Source organism: Squalius cephalus, assembly GCF_949319135.1.
Source record: "Squalius cephalus genome assembly, chromosome: 20".
Taxonomy (NCBI): domain Eukaryota; kingdom Metazoa; phylum Chordata; class Actinopteri; order Cypriniformes; family Leuciscidae; genus Squalius; species Squalius cephalus.
This window is the reverse complement of record NC_137141.1, coordinates 9190054-9212031: the sequence shown is the minus strand read 5'-3', so window position 1 is coordinate 9212031 and position 21978 is coordinate 9190054. Positions and strand designations below refer to the sequence as shown.

Genomic DNA, 21978 nt, shown 5'->3' with positions numbered 1-21978 from the left:
TTTTTTTTAATGATTATTGAAGATCAATTACACGTGTTTAACGCCCCGTTAATAATTTGACCACCTGCAACGTATCTGCCTGATTTGATACTAATGCTATTTATACATATAATTTCAATTATTTGAATGTGCTATGCATGGCATTTTGAACCATGGTAAATATATCTGTAGGGCTGTCAATACCAGCAGTGGCGAATTCCATGTACGAGAATCCAAGAACCGCATTATTAGACAGTTTTCTAAGGCTGCACGATTTATTAAAACCATTTAAAAATCATAATACAGCATTGCATAATTTTATCATTTATAAACCTACGCTTACACAGGAGAATGCGATATGTTATGTAGGCTATAATATGTTTCTAAATATGCAAATTTGGTGCGTTCAAGTCTTCCTGGGAAGTTCGTATTTACGAGATGGGAAGTCATGTTTACGACAGCAGGTGCGTGTCACTTTCGTCGGAGTAAGATGGTGGTGTACTTTCTCTTAATTAATTACACAAAAATACAGCAAGGTTCTTAAACTTTATTTCTAGAAAATGATCTCCTCTAAGTTACAGAAACCACACATGAATACCAGCAACACACAGTAGACACGTTTGTGCAGTGCAGAGTGGCTCTTTCGTACTGTATGACGTGACAGACTAGTTGTTCAGTCTAGTTCTGATCACACAGCAAGTTTTCAGAAAATGTGGTTGTGAGTCCAGAAAATGTACTGGTGTGATTTCGGTTATAGAATGCGGTTGTCATTCCTGTAAATAACAGTACTGTGTGTGAACGTAACCATATTATGGACTCAAATAGAGGACTGACAACATTATTCTGCTGCTGTGTGAACGTGGCTTTCCTTTATGCAATTATCTAAAATTAAATCTAAAAATCTTGATGTCTATGGACCAACAACTCATATAAAGATTTCACTAACAAATTGCTGTTACATCTTTAAAAGCATCGTCTTTCCTGCGCTATTGATTTAATCTGGCTTGATTTGTGGGATATTTAACATCATAATTTGACACACAGCCAGTCGTAAAGACAGAGACGAGGAACAGCCATCTGCTTTCCCATCATCCCTCAGAGCGTGCTGTGCTAAATATAAAAGCAGACTCCTGCAGGAGGCCACCAAACTGCAAGTGACACACTGTCGGTTTGATTACCTGACAGGTAGATATTATCCCCCGCCGATACGACGGAGAAGAACTCGCGGTTGTAGAAAGGCAAGCTGGCCAGGGGGTACCACTTGTTGTTCTGAGGGTTGAAGCAAGTGACTGCTGTCAGCGAGCGTTGGTTCATACCGATGACCTGCCGCCCACCCACCAGCACGATCACCTCAGCAACACCTGCAGGGACGGGACGGAGACACAAAAACATTGACATTCACTCGCCTTACTTTTCGGATTCAAATGAGACCAATCTGCCTTTTTATATAACTGACTTAAAAAAGTTATGACCAGTCTTAAAGAAAAAAGTTAGATGACCAACCAGTTTATGCACAGATCACATTTCAAGATGAATTTATATGGGAAGAGCGAGTGAACGAGGTTCATTAGTTAACAATAAGGTTCATTAGTTAACATTAGTTAATGTATTAACTAACATAAACTAACCATGAGCAATACATGTGTTACTGTATTTGTTAATCTTTGTTAATGTTAGTTAATAAAAATAAAGCTGTTCATTGTTTGTTCATGTTAGTTCACAGTGCATTAACTAACGTTAACAAGATTTTAATAAAGTACTAGTAAATGTTGAAATTAACATTAACAAAGATTAATAAAAGCTGTATAAGTGCAGTTCATTATTAGCTCATGCTAACTAATGTAGTTAACTAATGTTAACTAATGAACCTTATTAGGGCCCAAGCCCTGAAAGGGCGAAGGCCCTATTGTTTCCGGAAGGATTTTTTTTTGCCTTTTTTTTTTTTTTGCCTTTTTGCCACTTTTGGGGCCCTTAACATGCTCAAAAACTCTTGAAATTTTGCACACACGTCAGAACCCGCGGCCATCAGGGCCGGACTGAAGCTGGTACCCAGGCGTGGCAGGGGGGCTCGACCGCGCCCCCTGGAATGGTGTCCAAAAACTTGGTCCATAAATCAAACACGCTTGCATGAATTAATATGAAACTCAGTACATGTATAGATCTTATCAGGCCGAACAACTTTTATTTCCCCAGTCAAGTTTTACGCCAGACCAACAGGAAGTCGGCTATTATGGGTTGTTCGGGAAAACGCTTGCTGTGGAATTTGAAACACTCCTCCTAGAGAATTCATCCGATCCCTACCAATCTCGGTGTGCATGAAGTCAAGACATTGAGGAAGCTAAATTGCGAACGGATATTTGATATCTCGAACGGTTTGGCCATGGCGAGGAAACTAATTTATGGCGAGAAAAGAGAAACACGAAGTGGTATAACTTCTAACATACATTAACTGATCTTGATGAAACTTCAGCAGTGTGTTCGTGGTAAGAGGCCGATCAGATGGATGCAACTATTGTGAGTCAAAGTTATAGCGCCACCAACTGGCAGCAGGAAGTATGTCACTTTCAAAATGCTTTTGACAAAAGTGGCGGGGTTAGTTTTGCCTACAGTTAAAAAAATCAGTACATATATTGGTCTCATCGAGCCGGACAACTTTCTAATTTACAGTCATTAGCTCCGACCAACAGGAAGTCAGATAGTTTGGTTTAAATGTGGATTTATTTGCAAAATCAGCCTCTGAATTTTTACCCACTCCTCTTAAGTGGTTTATTTTATTCCCACCAAACTTTTTCAACATGATGAAAATACATTAAAGATGCTAAATTGTGAACGGATAATAAATATCTCAAACGGTTTTGATATGGCGAGGGATTAAAGTAATGTCAAAAAAGGAAAAACTAAAAGCCTCAAATCTTCAAAAAATGTAATTATACACCATTTATTTCTATATAAAATTATACAAATATCAGAACTAAACCCATTTTATTATTATTTTTTTCAATTTAAGAATTATGTTTAAACCCTTAAGTGTTTTTATGTGTTTCTTAGAGGTTGAATTCATTTCAAAATCTGCCAAACTTCCCATACTACTTCTGAATAGAATATCTACTTCATAAATTGTATGACAATTGTGGAATTAATGGTTCAGATCACTCAAAACACATATGGAAATGGAGGTGCCCTTATATGGGGAGTAATGGAGTCTGGTTGTCACCTAGTGAAAATGTTTGGTACTGCGCCCAAACAAAATCTCACTGAAAGCTCATTTTTTGAGATATCAACCTAAAATTTGAAACACAACTTCTTCAGATTTTTGGCTTTGATTTTTTAGCAGTTTTAGAGTCGCCCAGGTTTGAAAAAAATATATTTTATATAAAATATGAATAATTAAATTTTTTACATTGTACATTTTCATAAACTCAAACTTCTATAACTTTTTTTCTGTTTCACTTTCTTAATTTATTTCACTTCAACAAAAATCTGCCAAATGTCTTCTTTAAAACAAGACCAATTTTACGTCTATACTACAAAGCATTCTTTAATTACAACCATTTAAATTCTAAATGTGCATTTTCATGTCTATTCAAAAAAAGGGGAGGTGACATTTAAAGGGTTAAGTTAAAAAATAGCCAGAATGTTTTTTCGTCCAAAAAATAAATGTCATTTATAGTGCTATACTGCCCTCTTGTGTTCAAAATCAGGTAGGCCTATAGTATTTATATATAAATATATTAGGGAGGTGACTGTGGGAATATTTTCCCACCGGTTAATCGACGTGTGACAGCACTGAGGGCTTTTAAATCGCTAACTTAAAAGCAAAAGTAAAATACGGATGTCCGCACAGACATTGATAATGGTGCAGAGTAGAGCGAGCGTTTTCAATATATTCCTATGGAAGTAGGAATGAACTAAAACATTTTATGTATGTTTTTATGTGTCCACTGTTCAACCGCGCCCGCGCCACACACACACACACATTCCAGCATTGCAATCTTGACATCGCAGCCTGTTCATTATAGCCCTAATAAAATATAATAATAAAATAGTCAACCTAACATATACAAATTACAGTGCTCTGTTTAAATAGTCAGTAGTACAATTTGTATCATTCACAGTAAGCACCGCTCCACTGTGATGTTTCCAAGCACATTTTTCCGCGTATGAAGAGGATGATTTTTTCCGTCGATATTGGAACATGAGTGAAGTACAAAGCCTATAATAAAGAATAGTTTAGCATCCAAATACATCGCAAATGTTGAAACATTTTGATTCTAATGAGAGGGTTACGTGAGCCCAACACTGCTTACATTCGTTTTTATTTTTACATTAAATTTAAATGATTTGTTGTGGAATATTTTGAGTGTATCATAAAATCAGAATAAAGTAAGAAAAGTCATATTTTCTGTCTTTTATATATATATATATATATATATATATATATGTATATATATATATATATATATATATATATATATATATATATATATATATATATATATATATATATATATATATATATACAGTGAGGAAAATAAGTATTTGAACACCCTGCTATTTTGCAAGTTCTCCCACTTAGAAATCATGGAGGGGTCTGAAAGAAGTCATCGTAGGTGCATGTCCACTGTGAGAGACATAATCTAAAAAAAAAAATCCAGAAATCACAATGTATGATTTTTTAACTATTTATTTGTATGATACAGCTGCAAATACGTATTTGAACACCTGAGAAAATCAATGTTAATATTTGGTACAGTAGCCTTTGTTTGCAATTACAGAGGTCAAACGTTTCCTGTAGTTTTTCACCAGGTTTGCACACACTGCAGGAGGGATTTTGGCCCACTCCTCCACACAGATCTTCTCTAGATCAGTCAGGTTTCTGGGCTGTCGCTGAGAAACACGGAGTTTGAGCTCCCTCCAAAGATTCTCTATTGGGTTTAGGTCTGGAGACTGGCTAGGCCACGCCAGAACCTTGATATGCTTCTTACAGAGCCACTCCTTGGTTATCCTGGCTGTGTGCTTGGGTCATTGTCATGTTGGAAGACCCAGCCTCGACCCATCTTCAATGCTCTAACTGAGGGAAGGAGGTTGTTCCCCAAAATCTCGCAATACATGGCCCCGGTCATCCTCTCCTTAATACAGTGCAGTCGCCCTGTCCCATGTGCAGAAAAACACCCCCAAAGCATGATGCTACCACCCCCATGCTTCACAGTAGGGATGGTATTCTTGGGATGGTACTCATCATTCTTCTTCCTCCAAACACGCTTAGTGGAATTATGACCAAAAAGTTCTATTTTGGTCTCATCTGACCACATGACTTTCTCCCATGACTCCTCTGGATCATCCAAATGGTCATTGGCAAACTTAAGACGGGCCTTGACATGTGCTGGTTTAAGCAGGGGAACCTTCCGTGCCATGCATGATTTCAAACCATGACGTCTTAGTGTATTACCAACAGTAACCTTGGAAACGGTGGTCCCAGCTCTTTTCAGGTCATTGACCAGCTCCTCCTGTGTAGTTCTGGGCTGATTTCTCACCTTTCTTAGGATCATTGAGACCCCACGAGGTGAGATCTTGCATGGAGCCCCAGTCCGAGGGAGATTGACAGTCATGTTTAGCTTCTTCCATTTTCTAATGATTGCTCCAACAGTGGACCTTTTTTCACCAAGCTGCTTGGCAATTTCCCCGTAGCCCTTTCCAGCCTTTTGTACAATTTTGTCTCTAGTGTCTTTGGACAGCTCTTTGGTCTTGGCCATGTTAGTAGTTGGATTCTTACTGATTGTATGGGGTGGACAGGTGTCTTTATGCAGCTAACGACCTCAAACAGGTGCATCTAATTTAGGATAATAAATGGAGTGGAGGTGGACATTTTAAAGGCAGACTAACAGGTCTTTGAGGGTCAGAATTCTAGCTGATAGACAGGTGTTCAAATACTTATTTGCAGCTGTATCATACAAATAAATAGTTAAAAAATCATATATTGTGATTTCTGGATTTTTTTTTTTAGATTATGTCTCTCACAGTGGACATGCACCTACAATGACAATTTCAGACCCCTCCATGATTTCCAAGTGGGAGAACTTGCAAAATAGCACGGTGTTCAAATACTTATTTTCCTCACTGTATATATAAATATAGCTGCGAGCAGCGATGAAGGGCCAAAGCCGGCGGCATTTAGTTATTTTAGGTAACTAAAGGCACTGGGGTTGCGGTGCCACCGGCTTGGGCCCGTAATCGCTGCTCGCAGCTATATATATATATATATATATATACATATATATATATATATATATATATATATATATATATATATATTTGTAAATTGTTACCAAATTTTCTTCACACTAAGACAAACAAAAATGGGTTCTTTTTAGAAGAGGGTATGATGAGTGACCAGCCAAAACCAGCATGATGTGCAAAGGTTTACAAGTGCATGTTATAAATAACTGGAGATTAATTCTGCAAATACGAAGCAGGCAGTAGCAAACAGTCTATTTTTAACATGCAAGTTTAACAGCAAAACATTTAGAAGAGCAGTTTTTGTTCAGAGTGAAATTATCTACAAACAGAAGCTATTTTATGATAAATTATGTGTTCTTCTCTACAGCACATGAAGTCTCCACGCTAACTACTTATGCCACATCACTGGCCTTTCAAACTCTAATTTGTTTTATTCTGACACAGAAACACACACACAAAAAAAGACAAAATAAATTTATGGAAGTAAAATAATGTCAAATGTTTTTTAAATAAAAAAGCCTGTTGAATTGCACTACTTGAAAAAAATAGGCATTGCATTAATCATGCTTGCATTTTAATGCACTGTACTTTTAGGGCTTGCATTATTATGGGCTGAAATTCAACATGGTTGAATATTTAAGCTGTGAATATTTCAATTAAAAACATTTCAAACACATTTTCATTATTAAAAATTCAATAATCCATATTCACCTTTCATATTTCACTTCCAAAATATTCAAACTGTTTAAAAATACAACCTATAATAATCAACAGGCAATTTTCGGTCCATTTTATTTTGCTTTGCAAATTCGCTTCCACAAATTCAGTGGTTCAAATTTGACAGTAAATTCAACATTGACATCCAGGAACTGCAGGAAAAGCAGTAGATTGCCGAGCATACTCTCCATCTGCTGTTAGTCAACCTCACCAGCAGGGGGTGCAAAAGCGTGTGTTTTTGACGAAGACCAGAGCAACAGTTAGAACAAGCCATTCATTCATAAAACTCATTTACAGCAATGTAAGTGTATTTGTGATTATTATGACGGCTGTTTTATGTTAAATTCAGTGTCTTCACGGTTACTTTTCCTGTGTAGCCTACATGCATCTTTCTCTACCGTGAACGAGATTAATGTTATTCCCCGATGCGGATGTACAGATTCAATGTTACATTTTTGAGGTTGACATATATTTCTCTTGGTTGTTTAGTTGCCTTAACTTTATATTGTGGTGTATTTTTAAACAGTTTGAATATTTTGGAAGTGAAATATGAAAGGTTAATATGGATTATTGAATTTTTAATAATGACAATGTGTTTGAAATGTTTTTAATTGAAATATTCACAGCTTAAATATTCAACCATGTTGAATTTCAGCCCATAAAAATGCAAGCCCTAAAAATACAATGCATTAAAATGCAAGCATGGTTAATGCAATGCCTATTTTTTTCAAGTAGTGCAATTCAACAGGCTTTTTTATTTCAAAGACATTTGAAATTATTTTACTTCCATAGAAATTGGAGATATAATCATTATAATGTGGTACATAGAAAACATTCAATGTGAAAAAGGAACATAACAAGGGAAAAACTATTTTGCATTTGAGTCAAAAAAGAAAGAAAAGAGACAATTTTGGGGGAGATAACAAATGTTCCCCTGCTAAAAATGAGGCGTAACTCAACACACAGAGTGCCAGCAAAGATGTTATCAGCATCACCACAGAGTTATCAGCAAAGATTGACTTGACAAAAATATGCAAAGTGTATTTTTATTCAAGGAAAAGTACAGATTCATTGGTATAAAAAAAGGGCAGGCTCAGTTATTTTGTGTGAGCTGATAATACACAACACGATCTTATCATCCAAATTCATAAATCATAAAATTCATGACATACATCATCTTGGAAAAAAATAAAAAAAATAAAAAATAAATGAAACAGTGGATCGGGACAGAAAGGGTCAGGCCCCAGTAACGGCAGAAAATTAAATGTCATTGTATGCCTCTTAAAAAATATTCAAAAGAAAAAAAAGGAGAAATACTCTTGCTTGTGATTTCAATGGCTCCTGAAAATACAGAAATGAATTATGTCTGGGGACATTTATTGTCTCTGTGTAATTCTTTTCAAAATAGTGATTCAGGAAATTGAAGGCTTAAAGCACATACTGTATAAATCTCTATGGGGAGATTCACCAACAATGTGTTTCAATGTCTTGTTTTAGTATCTGATTTCCTAGAGGAATTCTGCACATAAGAATGCAAAAAACAAAAACAAAACAAAAACAAAAACAAACCCTTTTGAACGATAGTGTGTATTATGAACTCTTTCCCTGCCAGTGTTTTTTTTTCTTTTTCTTTTTTGTTTTTTTTTACAAAAGTTGCCAGCCAACACCAGCATTTTTTTGTTATATTTTTTACAAAAAATGTCATGGCCCCTAGAACATATTGTTGTATGATCTCAACATAGACTATATTAAAAGAAAGAACAGAGCCTCTGCTTTTAAACAAACAAACAACATGCAGTCTTTTTTTATTAACACTTGGATGTGGGTAAGTTTCTTTATAAAAGCTTTTCAAACAAAAAGCTTGAGCAAATCATATTTTTGTCAAAGACTTTGTCTGGATCAGATTCAGAACGATGATTAAAACATAGATGGAGTAGATTGCTCCCATCAACACCCCCAAACTTCACAGTCCTATACTTCTTCATGGGTCAACATTTAATTGGTGAACGTTAAGCAGTTATGCTTTATAAGTTGTTAATGTTTGATGATAATGTTATTTTATATGTGCATAAGCAATGCTTATATCACTTATTTATTTCTGCTTATTTTTCACCTGTTTTGATGCGGAGATTCTGTACTCTTTCAGAAGATGTGTAATAGCACACCCCAACCGCATAACATTGAAAACATGGATTGCCGGACAATTCCGTCAATAGCAGGGAAAGAGTTAATAGCTTTATGCAAGCTGTAAAAGCACCAAGCACTGACTGTTGTGAATAAGGCAGAATCTATAAGTCTTATTTGCACAAAAAAGGGGAGCAATTAATGCTAAAAATAATGGCAGTGACAATTTAAATATTCATGACGCATGTCTATACCGGGGCACATCTCATGTGCTGCAGTGAATACATGTAAATAAGATGCATGTGCGCTTAAACACCAGATGCTAAGGTGACACAACCAGCGGCGGGATATTCCTGCTCAAGCTCGGGTTCACAGGCACTTCCTGAGAAGAAAAAAAAAAGCTTTTGACTGGCACGAACATCTTCTCTGATGGCAGCTCTTTCAGCTGCACGACTGCAAGATGTGTTCCTACTTCACAACAGTACAGAAAACATGTTCCATCCCCCTTTTCTCCTGCAAACAAAACCCCCTTTTTCCACAAACCCTCACTGCACGCCACTACATTACAGCAGAAGCATCAATCAAACACCACATGACAGCCATGCTCGTGTTCTGCCATCAATGTCCTCCAGCAGATATATGCTCTCCTTATACTCTCTCATCTCGCCCTGCATGCATGTGTTAATGCAGCATGGCAGGGATCAGGCCCTTCTGCCGAGCGAGGGACCCTGCTGTGCCCGGGCCCTTCCTGCTGACTGTGGCATTAGAGACTCAAGCAGCAGGAGGTCCAGCACTGCCGCCCCACCTCTGCCCCTCTCAGATCAGACCAATGGATTATGACATGAAAAGAATTCAAGGAGCTTTCTAGATTTAGATTTCCCCCATAATCCCTCTAGCATGTTATCTATCAGGTTTGGGTGCATGAAACATAAGAGCAAAAGATATTCTAAGAGAAAACACACCTTTAAACCTAACTAAATTAGAGAAGAGCAGCCTATGTAGAATTTAAAGGGGCATATCATGAAAATCTGACTTTTTACGTGTTTAAGTGCTATAATCGGGTGTCCGGTGCATCTACCAACCCAGAAAATGTGAAAAGTGACAACCCAGTAACTTTGTTTTGATAAGCTTTTCTCTGAAAGCATGTAAAAAAATAAGACGATCAGATTCCGCTCCCCTTCTGACGTAGGTAGGAGATCTTATTATAATATTACTGGCCCATAATCTGCAAGTTTCCACCCACGGCGCCGCCATTTGGTTTTCGCAAGCGACAACAGTGTAACCAGTTCTAACGCAAAAGTTCGAGCAAAGCATGCAAACTGTTCTGTCATTGGCTGCACAGACAAGCACAGAACACTATTTGACCAAAAAATGTCACAGCTGTCTTATAAAGACATCAGGGAACTGTCAACTTGTGTAAAAGTTAAACATGACGGCACCATCAAATCGATGAACTCCACTACAACTACATAAATGTATCCACTAACCATTCAGAAACGTCCAGGTGCGCCTAAAAGTTGCAACCTCTTCCTGAGTCTCTATAAGGCTGCACTCCACTTCTGTTATTTCTGAAATTTGACTGAAATTTGCGTGTTTTGTTATTGCCGGAGTATCCAAAGCTCGTGTAAAGGATCGGCCCTCTTCTGAATGGGGGCGGGGAGCAGCAGCTCATTTGCATTTAAAGGGACACACACAAAAACGGCGTGTTTTCTCTCACACGCAAAAAAGGGGCAACTTTGACAAGCTATAATAAATGATCCGGGGGATATTTTGAGCTGAAATTTCACTGGCACATTCTGGGGATACCATAGATTTATATTATATATTGTGAAAAGGGGCATGATATGTCACCTTTAACCCCCTGGGGTCGGCAAACGCGCCCTCGCGTTTTGCTGGATTTTCTTCACATTGTAGCACAATAAACTTAAATTACTCCGTCATTTATGGTCATACAGAAAAAAGAAATATAAAAAAAGAATCTGTGAGATGTATACTTTTGTATGTGTCCACTTACAATCAAAACAAAACATTGTGCTTTTTTAAAATAAAGAAACTAAACAGGGTGTTTTCTGCCTCTCCGTCTCACTGAACTTTTTTTTCTTGAGCACGTCTATAAACTGAAACAAAACTCAGCGAATATACTTGTCACACATTTATGAGCCATATATCTTTATAATCATTTAATGATTGCGTTTGAATGTTTCATATTTTGGAGCGCGCTCTACTTTTGAATGTATCATATTTTGGAGCGCACTCTGTGTTTGAATGTTTCATATTTTGGAGCGCGCTCTGCATTTGAATGTATCATATTTTGGAGCGCGCTGTGCGTTTGAAAAGCAAAACGCACCAAACAATAGGCTTCATGTTTTTATATTGTAATCAATATATTTTTCTCTAGCGTAGTTGTTACTGAAATTTTTTGGAAGACTTAATTTATAGTTATTATTATTTTATGCAGCACTGCGCGTAGCCTATACCTACAAGGCACTTGTAGGAAACATATTGTTGGAAACATTTGTGTGTGTGTGTGTGTGTGTGTGTGTGTGTGTGTATTCTGTGAATTTTAAAAATACATTTTAACCAGAAAAACCTAAAATCTATTCCCAAAATCGTGCACCCCTATAGTTTCTCTTGATATCAGTATGTTCACAGTTTTTTTTTTTTTTTTACAGGGCCCAGATGCAACTGAGTCCTGCTGACTTCAACATTCACATGAGTCTCTGTACATGAACATGGTAAAGTGAAAATCAAACACCTTGGAAATGAAAGGTATGTACAACGTTTTTAGGAATGGCATAAAGGTCTCTGTCTTTGGATCATTGTTTTCAATAATGTGTTTTTTTGTCATTTGTTTTGTATCTTTGGATTATGTTGTGTTGTAAATAAATCCAAACAATCAAAAAGCCATTAATTTTTAAATCTCCTCATTCTTTGTGCAAGGTTGCTCAGAATGATAGGGCCTGATAGCTCCTAATAGAGCCATTAGGGAGGGTCTTTGTCTTTCTCAGGTGTGAAAACCATGCATATTAATGATGCGTTTATAAAGCTTTCTTACACAAAACATGTCTTACAAATTTTAAATCAATATATTGTCTTATCTGGATGAGCAGTCAGGGTGATTTTCACATAGTTTTGGAGCAAATATTCTAGGCTACGTGATATAATTTTCAAAAGTCTTGTGAAGAAATAATCAGTATGGGTTTCATGACCTTATTTTTTTTTTTTTTTTTTTGTATTTTCACAAACCACGCATAAATGTCATTATCTCAAAACTACAAACTTTTACATACATGCTGCTGACATATTATTGTAGCAGAGTTTGTGCTGAATACAGTGTAATCAGACTTTTTCATGGCTAATGTCACAAGTAACAGAAATACGCACAAATGTCAGAGCATGTCAGAACACCTCCAGGGCCAGAAAACACCTCAGACCCCAGAGAGTTAAAGTCTACATGAAATCAGAATTGACTCGATTGGGGGAGGGGGGTGATGTTTTCCCTCTTTTGCACCTCTCTTTTAAATCGCTAATACAAAAGCGGAAGTAAAATGCACACGCAAGGGCATTCATGCCAATTCGGGATGCAGTGGGTTCATTATTATTCTTAATGAATAACACAACAATTAGAAAAACACATCTAATCCTTTGCAGGTTCCCTATTAGCATTGGATTTCAATCCAAAATATTGCCAAATAGGCGCTTTTACATTTCGCTTTGAAATCAAATCTTCCATCATCGTCTTGTCAGTTAGCTAGTGACTGATAAATTAAATCTGACTCCTGCTGCTGATCTGTGGTGGGACTCCCATTCAGCTCACTCTGCATTGAGCAGACAGGTTTAGCTTTTAATTGTAGTGTCTGTACTCTAACTGAACTAAATGGTTTTTAATACAATAAAAAATAAAAATGGTGGTGGGGGGCGGTGCCGCGATGGGCGAGTGATGTAACCGGTGTTGCGGTTGAACACTGATAAAACCGGTAACATTGACTATCGCAGCAAGCCTACCACATAAAATAATGCAACTGACAAAAAACTTGTTTACTAGTTATTATTAGTCATTATTAGTGAACATGCACTAATAATGGAAAGTGCCAGTGCTGTGAATAAGGGTTTCAAATGTGCAACTATCATACTGTTTCACAAATATAATTGTAGCATTTAAAAACTACCTGACTATATCCAATCTTTTATCTCATGTCATTACCAAACAAAAAAGAAAACCTGGTTCTTTACACTTGGATGGGACTTGGGACGTAACTACCCCTAAAAAGCTGATTGCATGTAAAAACTCTATACACTTAGAACATTAAGTTCTCTAAAGATGAAGTAATTACATTTTTCCATGTTGAAAAATCTGCAAAAACTCACTGCACCATAAAAAAGTCCAAACAGGCTAGGATGCATAGGCCACAGTAATCCAAAATAATACTAAGACTCTTACAAAATAAGTAAGACTCTATTGAAAAGTGTAAACAATAGAGTGGTTTGAAAGTGGCTCTTTCAAAAAGAACAGCCTTATTGAAATGCAACAACAAAAGGCGGATCAAATCAGATTTCCGTTACTGAACGAGTATAATGAATGAAGAATGTTAAAGCCTGGTCTGTGATGAACTGGGTCGTTCGGTGTGATAATCTCAGCACAGCTTGTCTTAAGTAAACACAGGTGAAATTTACCCACTGGCTAACACTCTGTAATAAGAGGCGCAGGTGCGCTGACGGCCGCTGTTGATGCTTGCTTTGGCAGCTCTGTGACAGCGCTGTGGCTCTATTCCAGATGTGTGGAGGCTCTGTCATACAACATCAGGACGGATTTCTATCCAGCATGCTGCTTCTATATCTGTGCACTGCATTATTATAAAACAGGGCTGGTTGGTCAACACAGCATTCCAGACATGCTAAAAATTCACTATATACTGTAACATGCAAAACAGCTCAGGAGGTACTGTGTATCACTGCACAGCACACAAAGGCCAAATACTAACCTTAGTTTACAAGTCAGGACATGATCTTATAGTTAAATTTGTTAAAGTCCCCCTGCAGTCAATCATTTTATTCCTTAAAACTCACCTTTGATCATCAAAATGACATATTTAAATGTTTGTTTTTTTTCCTTGCTTCTTGATGCCTGTATCAAGGATGTAACTCTAAACCCTTGCCTCATTTAGTAAACGGGGTTCTATGAATATGCAAATTAGCCCCGCCTCCACTCACGTGCACTAGCTCGTTGACGATCACACGTTGACATGATTGGTTACAAGGTAGTTTGTGATGTAGAAACACCAGTAATTTCAAAATGTGTTTTTGAGACTGTCTTTGGTTCACCGCATTTTTAAAGGAGAAAATATTCAGCAATAGTGTTGACATGAATTTGCACATGGTTTGTCTTAAAGCATATCAAAAACACCACATAGAAATATAAACAACATTAAAAGCTGTATTTTCTGCTGTTGTAGCCCATCCGCCTCAAGGTTGTGCGTGTTGTGGCTTCACAAATGCTTTGCTGCATACCTCGGTTGTAACGAGTGGTTATTTCAGTTAAAGTTGCTCTTCTATCAGCTTGAATCAGTCGGCCCATTCTCCTCTGACCTCTAGCATCAACAAGGCATTTTCGCCCACAAGACTGCCGCATACTGGATGTTTTTCCCTTTTCACACCATTCTTTGTAAACCCTAGAAATGGTTGTGCGTGAAAATCCCAGTAACTGAGCAGATTGTGAAATACTCAGACCGGCCCGTCTGGCACCAACAACCATGCCACGCTCAAAATTGCTTAAATCACCTTTCTTTCCCATTCTGACATTCAGTTTGAAGTTCAGGAGATTGTCTTGACCAGGACCACACCCCTAAATGCATTGAAGCAACTGCCATGTGATTGGTTGATTAGATAATTGCATTAACCCTCTGGGGTCGAGAAACGCGCCCGCGCATTTTGCTGGATTTTCTTCACATAGTAGCACAATAAACTTAAATTTCTCCGTCATTTATGGTCATAAAGAAAAAAGAAATATGAAAAAATAATCTGTGATATTTCTACTTTTGTATGTGTCCACTTACAATCGAATCAAAACATTGTGCTTTTGTAAAATAAAGAAAATAAACAGGGTGTGCTTTCTGGCTCTCCGTCGCGGTGAACTTTTTTTTCTTGAGCACGTCTATAAACTGAAACAAAACTCAGTGAATACTTGTCACACATTTATGAGCCATATACCTTTATAAACATTTAAGTGTGTACTTTAAAATGATCGGATTCAAACTGAAAACAAATATTCTCTGTTTAAGTAATTTGTATAAAACCAACAAGATGTCCAGCTTCTCACGCGCTTACTAATTATTTTTAATTTGACCACGCCCACGCGCGCAAAAGAGATTCACATGCAAATCTCCACATGGAACGCGATCGCGCTCGTTATCTCAAAAACAAAGCACCAACAAACTTCACAAGTCTCTGCTTTTCGTCGAGTTTGAAAGACGTGCCGTGAGCTTACGCTGGATTTACCTCCTCCTCAGAAGAAGAACGTGATTTGAAGACAAGAAAGATGTAAGGTAAGAAATTCTTAATTATTAGTTCATGTTATTGTTGCATAAACTTCACATTGCAGTTGAACTGTTGCTAGATATATGGTGAATATTATAATATTTGGACCCGTGTTTACTGTTACTGTGTTTGTGGATATCTGCTCAAAAGTAGATATGTATAATATGGCAACCATAATGTTTAATATTTTGGAGCGAGCTCTGGTTTTGAATGTATCGCGATCGCTTTTGAAATGATCGCGTTTGAAAAGCAAAATGCACCAAACAAAGGCTTCATGCTTTTACTATTATCTCATTTCATATCATCATAACGAATGGAAACATTTGAAGTAACATATGATAATCAATATATTTTTCTCTAGCGTAGTTGTTACTGAAATCTTTTGGAAGATTTATATGCTGCTATAGGTTATTGTTATTATTATTTTATGCAGCACTGTGCATAGCCTATGCCTACAAGGCACAACAAACCTGGTGTTCATTATATTATATATTGTTGGAAACATTTGTGTGTGTGTGTATTCTGTGAATTTTAAAAAGCAATTTTAACCATAAAAATATTCCCTATAGTTTCTCTTGATATCAGTATGTTCACTTTTTTTTTCTTTCAGGAACCAGATGCCACTGAGTCCTGCTGACTTTCATTCACATGAGTCTCTGTATATGAACATGGTAAAGTGAAAATCAAACACCTTGGAAATGAAAGGTATGTACAATGTTTTTAGGAATGGCACAAAGGTCTCTGTCTTTGGATGATTGTTTTCAATAGTGTGCTTTTTTGTCATTTATTGTGTATATTTGGATTATGTTGTGTTGTAAATAAATCCAAACAATCAAAAAGCCATTCTTTTTTAAATCTCCTCATTCTTTGTGCAAGGTTGCTCAGAATGATAGGGCCTGATAGCTCCTAAAATAGGGCCATTAGGGAGTGTCTTTGTCTTTCTCAGGTGTGAAAAGCTTATATATTAATGAGGTGATCCGCCCCTTCGAATAAAGCTTTCTAACATAAAACACGTCTTAGAAATTTTAAATCAATATATTGTCTTCTCTGAATGAGCAGTCAGGATGATTTTCACATAGTTTTGGAGCAAATATTCTAGGCTACGTGATAGAATTTTCAAAAGTCTTGTGAAGAAATAATCAGTAGGGGTTTCATGAGCTTATTTCAGTGACAATTGTTTTTTGTATTTTCACAAACCACGCATAAACGTCATTATCTCAAAACTACAAACTTTTACACACACGCTGCTGACATATTATTGTAGCAGAGTTTGTGCTAAATACAGTGTAATCAGACTTTAGCCATGAAAATGTCACAAGTAACAGAAATTAGCACAAATGTCAGAGCATGTCAGAACACCTCCAGGCCCAGAAAACACCTCAGACCCCAGAGGGTTAATGAGAAATTAAACAGGTGTTCCTAATAATCCTTTAGGTGAGTGTATAGCTATTATCAATTGCCATTAGGGCTGGGAGCGTCTTGTTGCTTCTATATAATAAAGCTCATTTAATAAAACGAGTAATAAAAACCTAGTGAGCTGACTTAGCATTTTCTCTTCTCTAAAGATATCTCATTTTGGCAAAAACAGTACTGCATGTAGCCTTCAGACAATACACCCCAGGTGAATAGGGTAAAACAAGTAATAAAAACTCAGTGAGTGTTTTAGCGCAATTTTCTGACGTCATGGGATCACAACCACTGATCTATATAGAATGACTGGATAGCTCATGACGTCATAAACAGTGAAGCCACCGCGCCGCCATATTGGTATTCCCTAGTGAGCTCACGCGTTCTATTGAATCAATAGGAAATTTTATGATTTGACTGAGAAAACATTGCCTATCGAGACACAGTTTTTAAATCTAAAGTCTCCCTGTATATTCTCACAACGCAAACATCCTAAGCATTTAAATGGGTATTTGTTTAAAGTCGGGAAATTTTTCCTGCTTATTAAAAAACGGCAATTTCTTTGCAAAAGGAATAAAAAGCTGTACGAGAACACTAGTCGGCCTTCACTGAAGAGCTATCTTCACAGGTAAGAAAAACAGTTAGATAATATTAATTAAATAGTGAATGCTAAAGACCTATATTTTTGTGAATTGGTGAATATTCAGGTGAATATTGTTTCGTGGCCACGAATTAATAATACCTCAGCACGTTATCTTGTGGCCACGTTGTAATTCGTTAAATCAAAATGAGGGAGGGAATTAGTTCAACGTGTCCACGATTTATTAAAACGAGGGAACAAATAAGTCGTCGTAACAACGAATTATTTAGATCAGTGGACAGGAAGCATAAGAACAAGCAGAGAGAGAGAGACAGTGAGCCCCGGCCGTGCGCGCGCACTCTCACCGCCTTCAAACAACACGAGCGCTGTATGCTCTCTCTCCCTCGCGCATATCAACATAGGTCGGAAGACCGATTGTGTTTTATAGATTAGTAGTTTGTTCATATAAAGTGTTTGATTAGCAAGTACATGTTCAGGAAATGCATAATACAAATTGTATGGGTTAATGTAACGGTAAACGGAGTCTGCACGAAGCTCTTTTGAAGCTGTCAAATGGTGTCGCTATTGGACACTTACTGTAATTGTGATTATTGCTGCCCTGAGGTTTCTTATAGGCTACTGTTGACTGTTTTATCGTTGTTTTTTGAAGAAGCAGCAGCATTACTCTTGCCTCGGAAAAAACAACACGGGCATAGCGACAATTTTGCATATAAATTATTACTTATAGGGCTTGAATTACAACCTGTTGGCAGTTTTTCTACATCCTTTTGTGAACGTCGTTTTACACTTGTTTACTGCACAGCGGGTCATCTTAAAAGTGCCGTCGGAGCTACCAATCTCTGTATAATGGGTGTTGGAGCCCTCTGCTGGTAGGGAATCGTAAGATGGCCGCTCGAACACTTCCGGTGGCTTCACTGCCTATTGGCAGTTTAGAACGTCATGAGCTATCCAGTCATTATATAGATCAGTGATCACAACACTAACGCCGCCTTCACACTGGCAGTTGAAATCAGCTCCGATACGGCAGCGAAACGACCGGAAGTCATTCATTTCCTATGGAGATTCGCAGAATGGGTCCGAACCAGGTGCGAACGAGTGCGGTGCGAAAAAAATCGTGTCCGTTGGCCATCCGGATGCGTTCAAAAAATTTAACTCTTGCGAAAGGCTACGGACGGTTTCTATCCGAAAATCCCAACGGAAGTTAGCGTTGCTATGGTACTGATAAACAAACCTGGATTCTTAACTTTTAATAACATAAATAATGATTTTATAACGATTAGTTGTCATGTCATTTTTTTATTTTCATGATGTTTTAACGTTATTAGGGCAGTTAATACAATTAAATAATTAAATATTTAAATATACTCGCTTCCGAGGCTTCCGACCACTGATCTATATAATGACATATATATATATATATATATATATATATATATATATATATATATATATATATATATATATATAATGTCATTCTATATAGATCAGTGCTTCCGACGCTTTTCACCATTGTGTACGACGTCCGCTGGGGGCGTATTGCGTATTACGGAGCTGATTTCAACTGCCAGTGTGAAGGCGGCGTAAGAGATAGTAAATCTTTTCCTGGATTTTTTTTGTGCGTTCCCGAGATTAGACCTTCCTTAACATAATGCCGAAAACCCGAAGTCTCTAGGTGGTCTGGTTGAGGAGTAGATAGAAGTACAAGTTTGGTGCGCACAGACAGAACAGAAATCATGAGTTAACAATCGCAATTTTGTCCGGTGGAAAATTGCGCTAAAAATATATAGATCACCATACTTCCCCAGTTGAATGATTATATTAAAGGATAAGTTCACTTTCAAATAAAAAATTTCCTGATAATTTACTCACCCCCATGTCATTCAAGATGTCCATGTCTTTCTTTCTTCAGTCGAAAAGAAATTAAGGTTTTTGAGGAAAACATTCCAGGATTTTTCTCCATATAATGGACTTCAATGGCAAGCAACGGTTTGAAGGTCCAAATGTCAGTCTCAATGCAGCTTCAAAGGCTCGACATGATCCCAGTCGAGAAATAAGGGTCTTATCTAGCGAAACGATCGATCATTTTCTAAAAAAAAAAAAAAAAAAAAGTATGAAATTATATACTTTTTAACCACAAATGCCCGTCTTGTACTATCTTCAAGATGCATTATGTCATCACATTGGAAAGGTCACGCATGACATCGTTAAGCATCCAGGATATGCACACGTAAGGACCATTTTTAACAATAAATTGACACAAATACATATAAATGTGATTCAACATACAATAACTTTGAACTTTAGGTTACTTACGTAACCCCGGTTCTCTGATAACATGAGTGAGGTATCTCACTAAGGGAAACGCGTCCTGGAAGATCCTGGAAGCACCAATCACACCATATCTTGGTGACAGACCAATCACGACAGTCATGCGGGAGTCCCGACTCCCTATTATATAACACTGCCGGTGGTCCCTACTTTATTCTCTGCATATCTCTTCTCCATGCACTGCAAGGAGGGAAGTGTGGTGAGATACCTCACTCATGTTATCAGAGAACCGGGGTTACGTAAGTAACCTAAAGTTCTCTTTCAAACATTCGCTCGGTCTCTCACTATGGGATATAGACAACTCCCGTATTGCAGATATGCTGTCCGAAGCAGGCATGTCAACCAACTCAGTGATGTATGTAATATAAACACACCACAAACGAGTGTTGTTGTGTTTGTTTTTTTGTTGTTGTTGTTTTACGCACTTAGGACGGAATGAGCCAGTGATGGCTCAGGGACATCCAGTCTACAAAATCGGACAAATGTGTGTAGCGAAGCCCAACTTGCTGCTGCACATATGTCCCTTAAACAGTGCCCATGAGGTAGCCAAACCTCTGGTAGAATGAGCCCTCAGCCCTTCCGGAGGACAGAGACCCATGCCATTATAACCTAATGTATTATTATGTATTACACTTTGTATAATTATGTATTATTACATGGCTTAGTTGAATTCCAATGTAGAATGCGGTCTGTTATTTCTTGATAACAGACCGCTGCGAACTATAACACACCGTTGCCATGAAAAACAGCGCGTTGCTATGGACGCGGAACGGACTATTTTCTTTAGCGGAAGCAATACAATCGTTTTTAAATCAATAAGCTCATTTTTAAATCAATATTTTGTGTCAAATTATTTATTTATTTTGTAGGTAGCCATGTAATAAGTGGGATAATGTATAGCGAGGCGGTTGTTATAGCGAATAACAACCCCTTCAGGCTGATTCAAGACCACTCCGCTTCGCGTTGGGGTCCCGTTCAGCCTGTCGGGGTTGTTATTCACTATAACAACCGCCTCGCTATACATTATCCCTTACATATAATAGCTTCCACTACCCAGTGGGACAGGCGCTGACGCGGAATAGGTTTTCCTTTATGAGAATCAGCCCATGAAACAAATAACTGATTACTCTTCCTTAGTACTTTCGTTCTGCCCACATAGTGACGCAACGCACGGACAGGGCACAAGCAATGAAGCCATATCCTCTGACGAGGAAAAAGGCTGCGGATGGAAAGCCAGTAAATCCACCTGTTCATAGGCGAGAGCTGACTCGCTAACTTTAGGCACAAACACTGGATTCGTTTTGAGAGTTACTCTCAAGTAATCCATAGCGAACTGCATACAGGAGTTATGAACCGATAACATGTGAAGTTCACTAACCTGCTTTGCAGTCGAAAGAGCCAATAATAAAGCAGCCTTTATTGAAAGGAGCTTTAATTCAACACTCTCTATAGGCTCAAAAGGGGGCTGAGATCACAAGGACCACAGACAGATCCCACGGCGGAATCAATGGTTTTGAAATCTTGTTCAAACGCTGTGCACCTCTCATAAACCTGCATACACGCGAGTGTTGACCTATAGTGTTTCTGTCAATCCCCACATGACACGCAGAAATTGTGGCAAGATAAACCTTAACAGTTGAAAAGGCTCTGCCCTTATCCAAAAGTTTGTGCAGAAAACATAACACATCTGTGACAGAACAGAGATAAGTCATGATGTGTCTGTGTGCGCACCATCACTCAAACACACTCCATTTCCGATCATATGCAGAGCGCGTTGAAGCTGCTCGTGCATTCTGAATTGTTTCCATCACCCTCGGAGGCAAACCCTTCACACTCAAGTTTAACCTCTCACAGGCCAGGCCCAAATAGCCACTTTGCCTGGAGCTGGGTGAAAAATCTCCCTCGCGTGCTTGTGAGAGAAGGTCCCTGCGCAACGGGAGAGGCCAAGGCTGGTCGCAAAGGAGTTGAATTATCTCCGTCAACCACAACTTCCCTGGCCAGTTCGGGGCAAACATGACTGAGTGATCGTACTCTCTTACCCTTCTTAAAAT

At 37.9% G+C, this 21978-nt stretch overlaps 1 protein-coding gene across 2 annotated transcripts in view; it reads right to left on the bottom strand.

Moving 5' to 3' along the window:
- The window catches only part of LOC307148223 (kelch-like protein 29), a 264387-nt gene that overhangs the window by 65475 nt on the left and 176934 nt on the right, over window positions 1-21978 (bottom strand). For both annotated transcript variants that reach the window (XM_079853579.1, XM_079853580.1), the window contains one exon: window positions 1158-1340. In XM_079853579.1, the coding sequence (XP_079709705.1) occupies window positions 1158-1340 (183 nt within the window). The remainder of the gene's footprint in view (window positions 1-1157; window positions 1341-21978) is intronic.